We start from the raw sequence: 16461 nt of genomic DNA, 5'->3' as shown, positions 1-16461 counted from the left end.
TGGGAACAGAACTCAGGTCCTCTGCAGGAGCAGCAAGTGCATGTAACTGCAGAGCTGTGTATCCAGTCTACTAAAGGACTTTTCAAGGACCTTAACTAGTTAACTTATCCTTCCTGCAATCTTCCAAGTCCAAGAAGTCCAATAGGCCAGTTAAATAGTAAAAAAAACAAAACAAAACAAAGAAACTACACCCTGTCTTTGTTTAGTTCAAAATCCTGGTGCAGAATAACTGGGTTCTGTTATGATTTCCAATCACTCTGCCTCCTTCACTGGAGATTCAAAAGCGCAGCCTAAATGTGTGAAAGTTGTGGTCTATGTTTTCTGATTCACAAGCATTTTAGCACCTGTGTGTGTCATCCCTTTGTGCCACAAAGAGTGGGCTATAAGTGGGCTTCAAAAACTCTGGCAATCAGCCACCAAGACAATTCTAAAACCCATTACGTGTCCACACAGATACCACATGACATGATTTTTACACAAAATCTCTTTATGGAGTGAGATCCCCAATCTCCTGGTCTTCACACCAAAAAGGACTCTTTATTTCTTGTTTCAAATAATTTTCAAGTCTGTGGCTCTGAGTTCTGATTATGGTGAGCCTTTCATTGGGCAGAATGAGGCCCCTCCTCTAATGCCATGGGCCCCCAGCATTCACAGCAGGGACAACTGTGACCCTGACTTTTCTTGTCTCTTCCCCATGAGCATCCCTTTCCTTCAATATTTTCACCCATCCACCTTCTTTCTCACTGAACTAAAGTCACCGTTTGAAGAATGACTGGCACACTCTGGTTACTCAATATTAATATTGAAACATGTCATATCTTACTTTTTATTTCAGATATTATTTTACTCATGTTTGGAGAAGCAGATAAATTCTATTTCTTTGTTTATGTCTTGAACACCAGGCTTCCGGTTATTGGGTGATGGATTGGTGCTGTTTGTGGATGTTGTGCTTCTTTTTGAACATGGGGCTTAGCTGGAAGACGAGGGTTGCTGCCTGTAGCACTTGAAGTTTCGAGCCATCTCTACCAATAGCCCAAGATTTCTGCTTTCTGTTCTCCAATATACGAGGCATTCCAGTCACACATTCCTGCCATGCCTTTCCTACCATGATGGAATGTCCTCCCTGAGTCCAAACAAATCCTTCTTCCCTCCCTTGCATCTGTCAGGATTCCTGTCACAGTGATGCGTTTGTGTAACATCACTGTTCCTAGCTGCGGTCATTTGATATGTTTCTTGCCCAGGAAAGAGTTCCAAGTGAATGCTAATTGTTTTATAGTGGTCAATTATTTACTATGGTTTCCTGGGAAGTATGATTGCACAAACTAAGATACCTCTTATAGGACTAACCCTGTGAGAGAACAGAAAGACGCCCAATAAGCTTACCTGGTCATGGATCTTTAGGTCCAATGCAACTTCAGCTAGCTGGAGGGAGATTTCAGGTGGCAATATAGTGTAAAGACCCAAGTACTTATCCTTCTGTTCTTCTGCAATTTTCTCAATGCTCTCTCGGTGGCTGGTGGCTTCTGTCAGGAGGGTCTAAGGAAAGAAGGCAGAACAAGAAAATAACGGAGACCTGATAAGGGGCACACTTTTTACGAATCTAGAGATAAAGTCATCTATTTTCATCAGTTATGAAATTAGAGAAATGGAGTTCATTTCCTACGAGGGAAGTGAACTTCAATATGTCCCTTCCACCAGGCAACTAACGCCAAGAAGGAATAATACATCACATCTATATAATTCATGCCTGAAAGTTCTAATTGACAATTCATTCAGTATGCACAAGAGTCACCAGAACACAGGCCACGTTTTGACATGACAAGCAGAGAGAGCGAGGAGACGTCTGTACCTTCAGTTCTTCTAGTTGCGTGTCTATCTCTATCGTTGGGTTTCCCAGATAGTCCTTGGTTTCTTGAACCCAAGACTTCACAGCATTGATTTGAGTCTCGACCGCTCCCCGTTCCTGTAGCTCCTGCTTCACCAGTTTGCTGTGACTCTTCACTTTGTCTTGCATGCTTCAGAATACCAGAGGGAGAAATGAGAAGCAGATCTGAGGTGAAAGGAACTCTCCCAGGCATGCCACAGTTTGATAACAGACACAGAAAGGGAAAAGCCTAGTTTGGAGCAGGTCATGTTACTTCTAGCTCTGAGATATTATTTAGTGACACCAGAGTTCAGTTCAAGTATAACAGAAGAAGTTGCGTCACTGGGGGGTGAATAATTTATCACTTGGAAATTGGAGAGTTGACTTTGTTCCCTGCCGCTAAACTGCTATTTATTTCCCTATGCAGAAAACCTAAGGATAGCCAGATTCTTTACTTCTTTCATATCTGCTCAAATGGTATGGTATCATCACCATTTGAAAGTGATGTACCATTGGAACATGTAGAGCTGTAAGAAGTCAGCCTTTAAAGAAAAAATCGACCTCTAGACATGTCACCATGATTATGTCAACGTCATGATTGATTTGAATTTTGAATTAATGGGATAAAAAGCTTTTCAGTACCTAGTATCAGATTACCCTAATACCATTAATAACTAAGAGAGGTGAATATTTGTATGAGATAATGTTACTTAATAGAGGGACAAAATTATTTAAAGACATTTTCACAATGGCCCAAAGAGTGAATCAGGCCAGTTCTATGTAGTGACATTTCATTTGTGTTTTAGTAAATAAAGTTTAGGTGAGGATCAGAGAATAAAACAGCCCCACTGGTCTGATCAGCCATACAGACCAGGCAATAGTAACACACACCTTTAATCCCAATAGCCACAATAGTTGCCATAGAAACCATCAGTACATGCCTTTAGCCCCAGTGGTGCATGCCTTTAATCCCAGAACTAGAGAGGATTATAAAACAGGCGGAGACAGCTCTCAGACTCAGTCTCATTCTGAGATTCCTGGAGGCAGGATCGCCATTTCAAACTAAGATTGAGGAAAGAGCCAGCGGTTGTCTGCTTTGCTTTTCTCATATTCAGGTTGAACCCCAATATCAGTCTCTGAGTTTTTCTTAATGGTGCTTCAATTCCAGAGCATCAAGATGAACTTTTCCTGGATTCACTGTCAAGGATTGGGACGAATCCTTTGATTTCTGTGTCATTGGTGCCCCCATTCCCCTAGATCACCAACGGATGATTGAGCTTTGGCAAACGGACATTTTAAATAAAGCTCAGTCGCAAAGGTCCACATGTAACCTGGGACTTACTAACAGCCAGGCCAACCTCAAACTCATGACACTCCTGCCTCAGCCTGCTGGTGGTTAGGAAGACACTTCTGTGTCACTGTGCCTGGCACCTGCTATCGTTTGAATGACTCTCCTTTCTCCCACTGTCCGAGGGATTTCTAAATGGTTCGCATCTCATTCCACCCCAGTGTCATTCAAACCTGCTCAGTCTCCAGCTGCAGAAGACACCTTCTTTGCCATCCCTGTCCCCCTAGACTAGTTACCTCAGCTTGTTTTCTCTTAGTGTTTGTGTAGGTTAATCTCCAGTGCCAGCTTCCCTGGGTGTAGAATCACCAGAGAAGCACACTTAGGAGCAACTTTCCAGAGATGTCTAATGGAAGGAGGATGTCCTCTCCTAAATGTGGGTGGCACTAACCCACAGGCTGGGGTGCCAGTCTGAATAAAAAGGAAAGCAAGCGAGAGCAAACTGAGCACACACCACCATTAACTGCTGTTTCCTGACTTGGGTGTAGTGAGAGCAAGGATCTCATGATCCACTGTGCCTCCCCTCCTGTGACGGACTGTAGCCCCTCAGACTGTGAAGCCAATCTAAACCTTCCTTCCTTAAGGTGATTTCATCACAGGGACAAGAAGAGTAACAACTTTGTGCATATTTTGTGATACTTTATTGAACTGATACTTTAAAATGCAGGAAGGTGAGCAATGAGTCTTTTGACTTATCATTCTATCCTCCACCCCACCCGTGTGTGTGTGTGTGTGTGTGTATGTGTGTGTGTGAGTGCTCACAAATGGGTGTGTGTGTAAGTATACATGCATGTGCAGATGCATGTATATAAAGGCCAGAGGTCAGACGTTGGTGTAGCTCTTCAGGAGCTATCCCTCTGGGTTTGTTTTTCAGATGGAGTCTCTGTTATAATTCAGGGTCACCCGTGCCTAAAATCATAACACTGATGACCTCAAGCTCATGGAGTAGGCTAACCTCCCTAGCTAGCCAGTTCCAGAGATCTGCCTGCTGCTATGTCCTGCTGCTGGGGTAGCAAGCATAGGCTACCATGTTCAGCTTTTCTTTTTTTTTCCCTTTAAAATGTGGGTGCTGACTATCAAACCTGGATCATTACACATGCGTAGCAGGTACTTTACAAACTGAGGTATCCTCCCCACTGGCTCTTATTACCATGCAATATTTCTATTAGCATAGGTGTCCTTGTCTAACGAAGAATGGAAGAGTTAGAAAGGCAGGAGTAGACAGAAAGGCATGCAGCCGGCATGACGGAGCATCCCCATGCCTGAGTACCCCAGCTGTCCCTTTGAGTCAAGGCCGGTTATAATAGTGAACGAAACAGAGATGCAATTACCTGAGACATTGATCTTGCATTGCAGAGATTTCCCGCAGAACGGGCGCCTCTTCTGCAGCGGCTCCGGGGAGGGCCCCATCTTGTAGCATGCTCAGCGCTCGCTGCTGTAACACGCCCAGGGCCAGCTGCTGCTGCTCCAGCTCCAGCGAGCACGTATCGTGGCATTCAAGGAGGGCCACGAGCTCTGCTTTGGAGGCCTTTTCTATTGTGCTTTCAGGTAATTTACCTTGCAGTTGTGCAATCATTTCAGTGGTTTCTTTCATCTAGTGACAAGCAGACATTGTATGAAGCTCAAAATCATACTGAGAAATAGTATGGCGAGGCCACTAAGTGACAGACACAGTTGACATGGTCCACTGTGATGACATAAATTCTGAATTTTAGAAATAAAAACTGACATGGTAGCTTTAACATGAAAGACCACCTCTCCCAACCTGGGTTTGAATTATTAATCCCCTGATCTTAGCAAGGCAGTCACAGACTACATGTGAGAGAGAAACATTAAATGAACGAGCACACAAAACATCTGCTCTTAAAGTTAGCCTGAGTGTGTGTGGGAGTCACCAGGAAAGTGTGGCTAACACATTGAGCCTTACCTATTGGGCGGAAGAAATAACACATAAATTTGAGGAATACGTTCAAGTCTTATTTTTACAACAAAGAAAAAAGTTAATTTTGGACTTTTTCCAAAATAGGTTTAAAACAAATGGGATTCACACTGGACTTGTCTTCTTTTCTAAATTTTATTGCTTAGTTTTTTTTTAAATTCATTTATATATTTATTTTTGAAGTTTTAGTTATTATTAATGTGAGTGTATGTGCACGTGCGTGCATGAGGCAGACACAAGAACAAGAGCGCGGGTGCCCATGTAACACGCATGCGAATGTCGTACGAAGGCTTTTAGGAGCCTGTTCTCTCACTTCACTGTGGTTCTGGGGATCGAATCCCGCCATTGGTCCTGTACCGCAAGCCCTTTCACCTGCTGAACCATTTAGCTGGCCCTTGTTTATTTTAAAATTAGTATACAAAACAACAGATTTCCTTATAACATTTTCATAAATACTTGGTTTTGGTTTATCCTATCCCTCTCTCTCTTTCCAATCTCCCTGTCTTTCCCTCATCCTGCCTCACGCATTCATTCTTCTGCCCCTTGTGTTCTTTCTTTTCTGCTCCCTGTCATGAACATTATGTTGCTCTCCCCAAGCTCTCTGGCCCCAACAAAACTAAATTGTACAATGCACATTACATTTTGTCTCAGAATTTAATTTGAAATGGAAAAGATGATGAAAGTTTCATAACACTAATTTCAAAAGAGAAGCATGTACTGTTTGAACGAGACATCCCCCACCTCCACCTCCAGCCTCGGGTATTTGAATACTTGGTCTGCAGTTAAGGGCTCTTTTTGAGGAGGTTTAGAAGGTGTGGCCTTAGTGGAGGAAATATGTCACTGTGAGAAAGAGCTGAGGTCTTCCCCTACTCCCAGTTTGTGCTCTCTGCTTGGTGTTTGTGGTTCAAGATGTGAGCCCTGAGCTTGCTGCTCCAACCGTCACGCCTGCTGTCTGCCGCCATGCCTCCCGCCACCGAGGACCCTAATCCTCTGGAATCCTAAGCCGAAATAAACTCTTTCTTCCCTTGGTCATGGTGTTTTATCACAGCAAAAGAAATGTAGCTAACACAAAGGCAAAAGACAAGATACTAGTTTCCAAAATACATCCTAATCTTTGAGAAATAGGACAAAGCCCAACTTAAGCCGATCTGTAAGGAAAGTTACCTTATTGCTCAAGCCCTTCCACTCATCTATGGCATCCTGCAGGATCTTCTCCTGGTCCTGGGCCACAGCACGGAGACGCGTCCAGCGCTGCCAGACAGTGGTCATCGACCTGCTTAGGGTGGCTTTGCTCGCATCGTTTCCGGTTTTCTCTAGGTGTGATGCTTTTTCCTCCAGGGCCACAATTTTCTCATGCAAAGAGTCAACTACAGACACTACAGCCTAGTGCAGGGTTGGGGGTGAGTAGAGGGGGTTAGAGAAAGATTGATTTTGGTTTTTAAGTTCAGTGGGCTTGAGTAGAAGCCCAAAGACACTTGTAAAAGGAGATATTCCTAAATAAATTTAGGTCCCTCAGGCAGTCATGATGGTACAAGTCTAGTGGTGGGGAGGTGGGGCGAGAGAGTCAGGAGGTCAAGGTCATCTTCCAAGGGTATCTTTCTCTCTGAGGAGAGTTTGAGACCAGCCTAGGATACCTGGAAACCTGCCTCAAAAACCCCAAAGTAAATTAGTAATTATGAATACGTTTTGCTTCCTCTAATGCCTCTAAAGTTTTACTTATCAGAGTTGGGTTTTGATTGATTTATTTTGAAAGGCAGATATTATTTATTTATGAAAGACAAGTTATTTTCTACTTGAGATTTTTTTTTATTCTCTGAATATCAACAGAAATGAAAAAAAATTTTATTTTGGTATTTTAGAATGCTTCCATCTTCCTTATGTTGCTATGTTAGTCAAGGGGCACACGGGCATTTATTTCTGGATTTTGTTTTAGTTAGTCCAAGTTATCCAGAATTATTAGTCCAAGTTATCAGAGAATTTGACAATGTTTTAAAAGGTTTAGTTAGTTATTTATTCTGGGGCTGGCAGGATATGAACAGGAGTTACAGACGACCTTTTATGGGCTGGTTCTTTCTTTTCCACCTTGTTTGGCAGATGGCGTCTCTCTTGTTTTAGCTGCTGCACCGACTCCAGGAGCTTCTAGGGAGTTCTCCTGTTACCATCTCCCTTGCTGTAGAGGTGCTAGGATTCCTAACCTGTGCCTGCTCACCTTGCTTTTTATGTGGGTTCAGGGGACCTGACTCAGGTTGTCAGGCACCAGGCTTGCACAGCGAGTATTATTACCCACTGAGCCATCTTCCCAGCCCTTTACTGCCATTTTTAAGGACCGTATCTTTTCAGAAGCAATTGCTTTGAATTTCTCTCTTGATCCTTTGCTATGCATTTCTTGTCAGTACCCCCAACTATGAAATGTGTTTATTTGTGTCTTTATCATACCAAAGGAAGCCGGATGGAAATAAAGAAAGATTTAAAGATGTGATTCTGGACACATCACAAAGACTTGTAGCAATTAACAGTAAACGACATCAAAATAAGGACGACAAAACTGACCTTGTGCTTTGACAGCTTCTCTTCAGCTTCCTGGCCTGAGGAAGTCTTCAGCAATGAAAACTCAGACAGCTTCTTTTCCCCATCATTCATCAACTCGATAACCTCTTCCCTTGCTTTCTGGTACTCCTGCCATTGAACTGTACATCTTGAAAGAGTCCAAGAGAAATAAATAAGCAAAAGAAGCCCACCTATTTCCACACAGAGCCCTGGTGTCCCCATGTCTAACAGTAAGAGGATAAAGCAAATGTGCATGCTCATGTATGTCACTATATACATTCTGTTAGTATGCTGTTACTTTCTGTGTGACAACGTCTTTTTGCCTTAACCTACTCTAAATACCTCTGCAGGAGGTCCCGCTGGGCATGGGCGTCCTGGAAGACCCTCTGGCTCCTCTGTTCCAGGGAAGCCATCTTCTGTGCTAGCTCTTCCTTCCCATTTGGCTTGATGAGTGGATCCAGCTTGGTCACAAGGCCTTGGAGCTCCTCTATGTGGCTGTGGAACTGGTCCTCTGTCTTGAAAAATTCCACGTGACTTTTGAGATTCTCCTCAGCGCTCTCCACATCTAGGCCATTGCCTGCCAGCTGTAGCATTTCTTGAGCATCCTCCAGCCAGTCACTGGCTGTCTGGAACACTTGATAGTACCTTTGACAGTGGCTGTATATTTCTGTCAAGGTTGCCTGAAAGACAGTTACCGTGATAGAATCAACTTCCATTGGCAGGAGGTTTGTAGGAAGTCCTTTTGTTTCTCCACCTCTTTTCCGGTTCCCAGCTCCATAAAAGCCATGAGAAGTTAATGCAGAAATTGGGAAAATTGTTTTCCTGGTGAGAGAGGAATTCTTTATTCCTTCCTTTGCTCATCTTACTGTAATTCTACCAGTGCGATTAAAATATGTCATGGATAAGTAAAGAGAGAAATTATAAATTTTTGCTAGTCTGGATTGGTTTGGAAACTTTTTTTGGTGTATGTATATGTATTTTTCAAAACAAAATACAAAGTGTAGTAGCTAGATGACTTGTGAAGTAGTTTTGCCTCGGTGGGTTAAAAGAATGACAATGTTCAGCATCCAAATTAGCCTTTGCCAGCTTCTGCAAATGAATGGCTTGCCCTTGAGCCTTGAGCGAAGACTAAACTAGACAAAGTAAAACTCCATAGGGCTTGCTGCTTCAAATCCAGAAGGAGAGGAAATACTCTAACCAGCTGTCAACGACTGGACAAGTAGAGCTACAATGAAAGCAAAAAAAGCGATGCAGTAGTCAGGGTGGGAAGCAAACAAGGAGAGAATGGGAAAGGAGAGAAAAGGGTGAGCACGTGGGCTGCAAATGCTTCCCCTAACATCTGGATGGAGGCCACCAAGGGACAGAGGCAAAGCAGAGGCAGCCTCCCCAGGTTGAAGACTGTGTTCAGGAATCGCCAAGTTGAAACAAAGAATCCATCAGCGGGTTTCTGACCTGTGAGTGGTGACCCCTTTTGGGGTCACAGATATCCTGCATATTGGATACTTACATTGCAATTCATAATAGTAGCAAAATTACAGTGATGGGTAGCAATGGAATAGTTTTCTGGCTTGGGGGGGCGGTCACCACAACCTGAGGAACTGCACTAAGGGTGGTAGCATTAGGGAGATTGAGAAGAGACCAGTCCTTGCTCTTCCTTGAGGGCCTGCCTTTGTAGCCGTAAGAAAATAGTTGTTAAAGTCGAACGATGGTTCAGAGTTAGCATGGAGAGGAAGGATGCTAAGTACATTTTGAAAAGCCCACAGTTGGTGTGTTTATTACAATCTTATACAAACACGGTAAGTTTTGCTATTTAAATTGTTAGAATTAATCTACGTCGGAAGTAGAGGTGACTGATAGGAAGATTCTGCATGCCTGACGGCCAGAGAGGCTGAAAAGCGTCTGACCATCATGAACTGTGGTTACTGGTGATTAGGAGCCAGTTCAAGGCTCCAAGAATCAGGTCCTCCATAAGAATATCAAATAGTCTTACCCACTGAACTACCCCTCTGGGCCAGGATTATTGTTGTGTCTTGTGACAGGTCCTCATATAGCTTAGGCTGGCTTCAAACTCCCTGTGTAGATGTTTAATTTGTGATCATCCTCCCGTCTCTACTTCTCATCCACTACCATGCACTGTTGAAGTAGTGCTGGGGCATTAGCTTCAGAGCCACAGGCATGATGGGCAAGCAACGGAACTTCATCAACAGAGCTGCATTCCCAGGCGGGTGGCCAGGGGATTAAAGGAAACAACCCCAGGTAAACAATGTATCTTTTCTGCTGTGTTGAACAAGGAAGTGTGTGCTCGGTGGGAGAAAGCTCCACTAGGAGGACAATCTAGGAGATTCTCCATGCGCTCCCATTGCTGCTTGTAATCCCCCAGGTCTCAGGAACAGCAGATAGAGTACCCGTGTTCCTGCTGGGTTATATTTGATGCCAAGAAGGGGAGCAATCCTACCTAAGAAGGGGAGAAGAAACAGGGCAACGGGAGGGACAGCTTACAAAAGAGCATGCCTTAGCGCTGGAGCTGGTCTGTGTCATTAGTCTGGCTTTACTGCCTTGGGAGCCTCTCCATCCAATGGGGTTTTCAAAATACCAGATTTCATGTAGTATGAAAGGGCACTAAGTACCCACTGGCCATATTTTATCAGTATGGTCACAGTGCTTCCGTGTGGGGAGAGTTCCCATGACCTCTGCTGATGTAGGACATGCAAGGCTCTTGTATAAAGTGCGGCACTGCGTGCATGTATCCTACACACTGTGCCATGCTCGGCGTCATCTCCAGGTCCCTTCTGACATCTAATATAATGTTGCTATACTCGATTGTTAAGAGAGTTGTGTGAAGTGATAAAGGTCCGTACTTGTTTTTTTTTTTTTTAATTATGCCAATTGCATTAATCTGGAGGTTCTTCAAAAAATTGCAAACAGATCTTTTGTATAAGCCAACCATACCTCTCCTGGGTATTTTCCTGAAGGGTTCTAGGACAGCATGTCACAGAGACACTTGGAAATCTACATTCATTGCAACACTCTTTGTCAGGCTCGAGGGTCCACCCACAGGAATGGATAAAGAAAATGTGATAGGCATAAACTATGGAACTTTCTTCAGCCATGAGCAAGGAGATGGTGTCATTTGCAGGAGAGTGCGTGCACCTAGAGAGTGTCACACTATATGTACAGAGCCTAGATCATTTTTTAATACAAACACACATAATGTGCATGTCTATGGCATGAGGATGAAAACGGACTAGAGAAAGACAGGAGATGAATGGGATGGGGGATAACGCACAGAAATGTCCTTAGGAAACCCAGGACTATGTACAGTGACTATATGTCAATCCAAATACTAAGTTGCAAAAAAATGAAAAATTTCCCTATGGTTTGTTGGTTCAAATCTGTCGCAAGCTACATTATCAAAATCATTTACTATCTCCTTTAAATATACATTATCAAAATCATTTACTCTCTCTCCTAAAGGTAAGAAAAAAAAAGGCACACTATACCAGTTTAAGTAAAATTATCCAGTGTGGGACACATGAAAATGACTGTATGCATAAAAAATAAACATGGTCTTTGAAGTCACCATTGAGGATGATTTGATGAGTCAGCAAAAAAAGCAACGTCCAGTTGTTTGTTTTGTTTTGTTTTGTTTTTCTTTTTAGTTTTGTGTCCTTTAAGATAAGGTCTCCTGAAGCTGAGGATAGCCTCAACGTGGTTTGTAGTTTAGTATGGCCTTGAACACCTAATCCTCCTGTTTCCACAGCTCAAGAGCTGAAGTTGTATGTGGGACCCACCACACTTGGATAAAATAAAGCACTGGACTTTAAACACAGAACCAGCCCTAACCAGATTTTTCATGTGTTTACAGAGAAGCAGCCTGGAAAAGAAAGACAGAGCGCCCCCTACCGACCTGCTGGGTGCGCAGGGCTTCCTGCACATCCCCGTCCAGCTCCTTGAGCTCAGCCAAGGTGTGCTCCAGGTCTGCAGAAATCAGCTCCTTGACTTTGGCGAACTTCTCCTGCTCTTTGTGACTCAAGGCACTCATGATCCTCAGGCTAGACAGCACTTCCTCCTGGTGGATCTGGATCTTTCGGATCTCCTCCTGGATGTCCTGGAGGCTGAGGTCCAGGCACACTGGCCCACTGAGCTCCGCCTTCACCCTCCGAAGCCAGTCCAGGGAACGGCTCATTTCCGTCTGGAAGTCTATGCTCTGTACCATTCTGCTCTCGCACTCTGTCACCATCTCCCCGATGCCGGATGTCAACTGTTTCAGCTCCTCCTGCCAGGACTGGACCTGACCCTTGGCTTTCTCATAAGCCGAGGGGTCGAGGTGTGGAGTAAGATCTTCGAGGTGGACAGCCACTCTTTTAAGCAGAATCCCCGAGTCCTGCAGACTTCCCGCCAGCGAGTGGTATACCTTGAGCTTCTCCTCCGCCGGCAGCGTTTCCTCGTTCACTTTGGCCTGCTCTGTTTTCACGACTTCCAGTTGACTCTCTAGCTGTTGGCACATCCTTGCATGTTCTTTGTAAGCACTGGTGGTGTCTTCTAAGAAACCGACCCTTTGCTCTGCTTGTCGCTTCAGCCTGTGATACAGGGCGGCCAGCTGTAGCATCTTCTCCGGCTGCCAAGGCTGCCCCGTGCTGCGAAAACTTTCTTTCTTCTGGTTCAGTTCATTCACGGCTTCCCCAAGGCCCACTACCTCACCCAGAAGGGCTTTGCAGCTCTCGTGAAGGGACACACTCTCTTCAACGATCAGGTCTGAGGGCATTTTTCTCATCTTCAGGAATTGGTCTTCCAGTTCACCCAGAGACTGGGTTGTCAAGTCTATCAAAGAAGCATATTCCTTTCGGGCCAGAATTGCTTCCTGGATTTTATAGAACTTGTCCTTAGCCAAGGCGACAATGACATTGAATTGTTGGGGCAGAGCACTGAGTTTTTCACTGAGGTAGGAATGGTCAACTTCATTTAGTGATGGCAGCATGGCCTGCCCAGTCCTCTGCAGTGTGAGCAGAAGGTTCTCGTACTCTGGAGATTGTTCTAGAATGTTCTGGTATTTGTCCAATTGTGCATGGAGTTCAACCCTCTCATTCATGAGATTGATTTCAGGAAATGTGATAATGTCTGCTTGTTTAAGCCAATGGCAGGCTTTATCAAAATCTTCTTTAAAATGCTTTCTAGAAACGAGGCTCTTCTCCAGCTCCTGCAAGCGGTGACTACATTTTTGCAAAACGGTGTCATAGACACTCTGCAACTCCTGAAGCTTCCCCAGCACTTCCGGCCTTTCTTGCTCTATTATTCCTTTCATCAATTCGCGACCCTGTGCCCAAAGTCCGGTGACCTCATTTTGGTAAGTCTTAAGACTGGCTTGGGCAGTCTTACATGTTTTGATCTGCTTGCTCACATCGTCTGGAAGTAGGCAGATATATTCCCGGAACATGATCTTTCGCTCGTGTTGTTGGATTTGGCTGGTGGCCTGAAAGACTGCCATGAGGAACTGGGTTTTCTCAGACAGAGCCTTGTTCAAGTACTTCCTTCGCTGGCCCACTAAGTCGCTGAGACAGTTCACGTGCTTCTGGGCATCCGAGAGTGCCTTCTGGATCACCTTTCGTTCATTGAGGCCAAGGTCAGCCATCACACGATCTGCATCCTTCATCAGGGACTTCAGGAGCATCTGCTTGGCCTCCAGCTCACTGCAGATGGCCAGGTGGTCCATGAGGAGGTTCTGAGCCATGTCGGGAGGTGGGCTCTGCTTCAAGGCCTCCACGATGTTGGGTTGTTGCTCTTCTGCCCACTCCATCAGCTCCTGGAATCTGGATTGGACGACATTTAATTCCTCCAAGTTGGTGACGGACACCTGGATTTTCCTTTTGACAAGGTCCTCGAGCTGAAACCAGCGTCGCTCCAAGTGACTGGTCTGCTCTTTGACCAACTCTTTGTCATCCAGACTCAGGTGCTCTATCAGTTTCTGCTTGTGGTCTTTCAGGTCTTCAATGGCATTCTTCTTCTCCTGCAAGGCCAAGGCTAACTTCTTCAATGCCTCCAAGTGGACAGCTGTGCTTTCTGCGTTGGATCTGTACATACACAAAGAACACAGGAGCAAGTCAGTTCCTTGCCCTCTTATAGGACATTTCAGTATTTTCATTAGATGGGCATTCATAGCTTAGATTCTCCATGACTGATTCAGATAATGGCTGACCAATAAAGCTGTTGGCATTAGGAATCAAGCCTCATCCAGTCCTTGAATCAGACCAAGATGCCTATGTGTTTCTCAACTCTTTTATTACTATACTAGACAATGCTGCCTTCCAACCGCACTTCCACGTGTTTTTAGCTTTCCTTGGATCTTATAATCTCCCTAATAACATATGCGGTGTTACAGATAGAAAAACACAGATATGTTGCTACACAAAAATAGTGTTTAATGCAATAAATAGTAATAGTGGTATAGTCTTTTTTTGGATCAAGGTATAAATGGTAGAGTGATAGACGCCAGGATCTAGAAGGTATAGCTAATGACCCAGGAGCTGTCTAGATGGACTTGGTTGTTTTTATGTGTCTCTGTACTTTGATATGAGAAAAACCTTTAAGTAAATGTGTGATTTAAATCATTACCCTCTTCATTACATAGCCCATATGAAAAAGTCTCTTAAATTTGCAGGTGATCAATTCTGTAGTATGAGAAATCAGGCTTGTTGGCATTATGATTGCATTTGGTCTTGGATACATTAGGTTTAAGGTACCTATAGAATTAATGTAAGCCAAATATATGGGAGGTTTGGCTGATAATAACTGTATTTATTTTAAAAAAACAGCAAAGGGCTGAGCATCAAGAAAGAGTAAAAATGAGAAAATGGTATGCTAAAATAAACAAACTGTAAAACATCACCATGATCTACCTACTTCTAGAACAATATTGGCATTTTGTATTGTATTGTAAAAACATAATAGGTCATATAAAAATTTATTTTTCAGTAATTGTAGTGTTCAAAAGCATGAAATGTTTTCATATAATATACTAGCGTGTGTGTGTGTGTGTGTGTGTGTTTGTGTGTGTAAAAGGCAGGCACTTAATTTTTAAGGAATAAAAGCCATAAGGGATTCAAGGACCAGACATCTCAAAGGGCATAATTTAACTGAATGGCAGAATAATTCTTTAGAACATGACTGATGTGGATTAAAACTGCAGTGTCCCCCATAGGATCATGTGTTTGAACACTTTGTGCCCAGTTGGTGGCGCTGTTGTTTGGAGAGTTGTAGAAGTGAAGCTTTGCTAGAGGAAGCAGGTCACCAGATTGAGCTTTGAGGGTATATAACCCAGTTTGCTTTCTATCTGCTCCCGGTACCTGTTCCAAGAAGTCATAGGCCAGACACACCCTTGCCACTGTGGAAATGCCTAGCCCTTCATCTTCTCTCTACAATGGACTGCATTCCCCTGAACTCTGAGCCTAAATAGTACATGGTCAGAGCAATAAGAAACATTTGTTATACAGTGACCAGACATGACTAAACTACTTGGGATATATGTAGCTCAGGGACTTGACAGACTTGCCGAGAAACTTCTGGGCCATGGAGGTTCACGGTGAATCCACTCTGAAGTCATGGATGGCAATCAATGACTGGCAGTTAATGTGATGACATTCAGTTCTTATCTCTGGAATAGTGTCTGAGACCACAGACAAACACGTCTCTCTTGCTTTTTGCTAATTAGTGTTAAATTAAACCAGGAAGCTCCCCTGCCTACGACTGCTCAACATTAGGATCTTAGTGCTATTCTGCCAACTTCTAACTCAGCATCACGGTGACCCACTGGGTGAGTTCTGCTACCTGGCCAGGTTATCCCATTCTGTAGTAAACTTTTCAAGAAAGGCTTCAACAATCTCCATGTGGTCGTGGTAATGGCTGCTTCTCTGAAGGTCCTGTTCCCTCTGTGCACACAGCTGGCCAGCCTGCAGGCAAAGGTCTTGCCACTGGTCATTCAGGTGACTGATTTCCTTGTGTTCAGGAGACTCCTGGCTCTTTGTCAGTGAGTTCACCTTCTCTATGATGGTGCTGATGGAGGCCTGTTTGCTCTGCAGCTGAGTAGCAAAATCCTGAGGATGACAATGTAAACAGACTGAAACACAGATGCATTACCTTTAAATATAGTTTTAAAAAAACAGAAAATTTGAAAATCACCATTATTCCTGGTGAACATTAATTCCCAACTGAGAAAGAATAGAGGAACTTGTATACTTCCTTCCTTGCTTTGTATTGTTTTGAGAAGTACAGACAAAATCTAAAAGTGTGTTTCCTTGAGGTAAGAGCTTAATTGTCTCAAAATACATGTTTTTTTTGAAGACATAACAAAATGTTTAAGCCAGGTGGTGGGGGTACACACCTTTAATCCCAGCACCTGGAAGGCAGAGGCAGGTGGATTTCTGTGAGTTCCAGTCCAGCCTAGTCTACAGAGTGAGTTCCAGGATAGCCAGGGCTACACAGAGAAACCCTGTCTCAAAAAACAAAACAGAAAACAAACAGGGCAGGCTCCAAAGCTACAGAGAAACCCTGTCTTGAAAAACAAAAACAAACAAACAAAAACAAAAACTGAATAATGAGGTCTCGTGTTTGCAAACAGCAGTTCCCAGTTCTGCAGGCTAAAGGTCACTGTGGTGCCTGCCAACAGTGAATGTTTCATATGAAAATGGCCATGTAGAACTCTGGGACTATACATGAAATATTATTTATTTACTTACTGGGACAGGGTCTTGCTACATTCCCTGGACTAGTCTT

General features: G+C 43.8%; 1 protein-coding gene across 9 annotated transcripts in view; it reads right to left on the bottom strand.

Annotated features, from left to right (window-relative positions):
* Positions 1–16461, bottom strand: part of LOC101984034 (nesprin-1) — a 228565-nt gene that overhangs the window by 176577 nt on the left and 35527 nt on the right. For all 9 annotated transcript variants that reach the window (XM_013352282.2, XM_026787370.1, XM_026787375.1 and 6 more), the window contains exons 19-26: positions 15517–15782; positions 11603–13763; positions 8038–8375; positions 7699–7843; positions 6313–6531; positions 4541–4803; positions 1850–2015; positions 1384–1536 (exon numbers count right to left, since the gene is read on the bottom strand). In XM_013352282.2, coding sequence (XP_013207736.2) covers positions 1384–1536; positions 1850–2015; positions 4541–4803; positions 6313–6531; positions 7699–7843; positions 8038–8375; positions 11603–13763; positions 15517–15782 — 3711 coding nt within the window. The remainder of the gene's footprint in view (positions 1–1383; positions 1537–1849; positions 2016–4540; positions 4804–6312; positions 6532–7698; positions 7844–8037; positions 8376–11602; positions 13764–15516; positions 15783–16461) is intronic.

Source organism: Microtus ochrogaster, linkage group LG9, assembly GCF_000317375.1.
Source record: "Microtus ochrogaster isolate Prairie Vole_2 linkage group LG9, MicOch1.0, whole genome shotgun sequence".
NCBI classification, from domain to species: domain Eukaryota; kingdom Metazoa; phylum Chordata; class Mammalia; order Rodentia; family Cricetidae; genus Microtus; species Microtus ochrogaster.
Note: the sequence above shows the minus strand (reverse complement) of the source record. Positions and strands in the feature narration are given on the sequence as shown.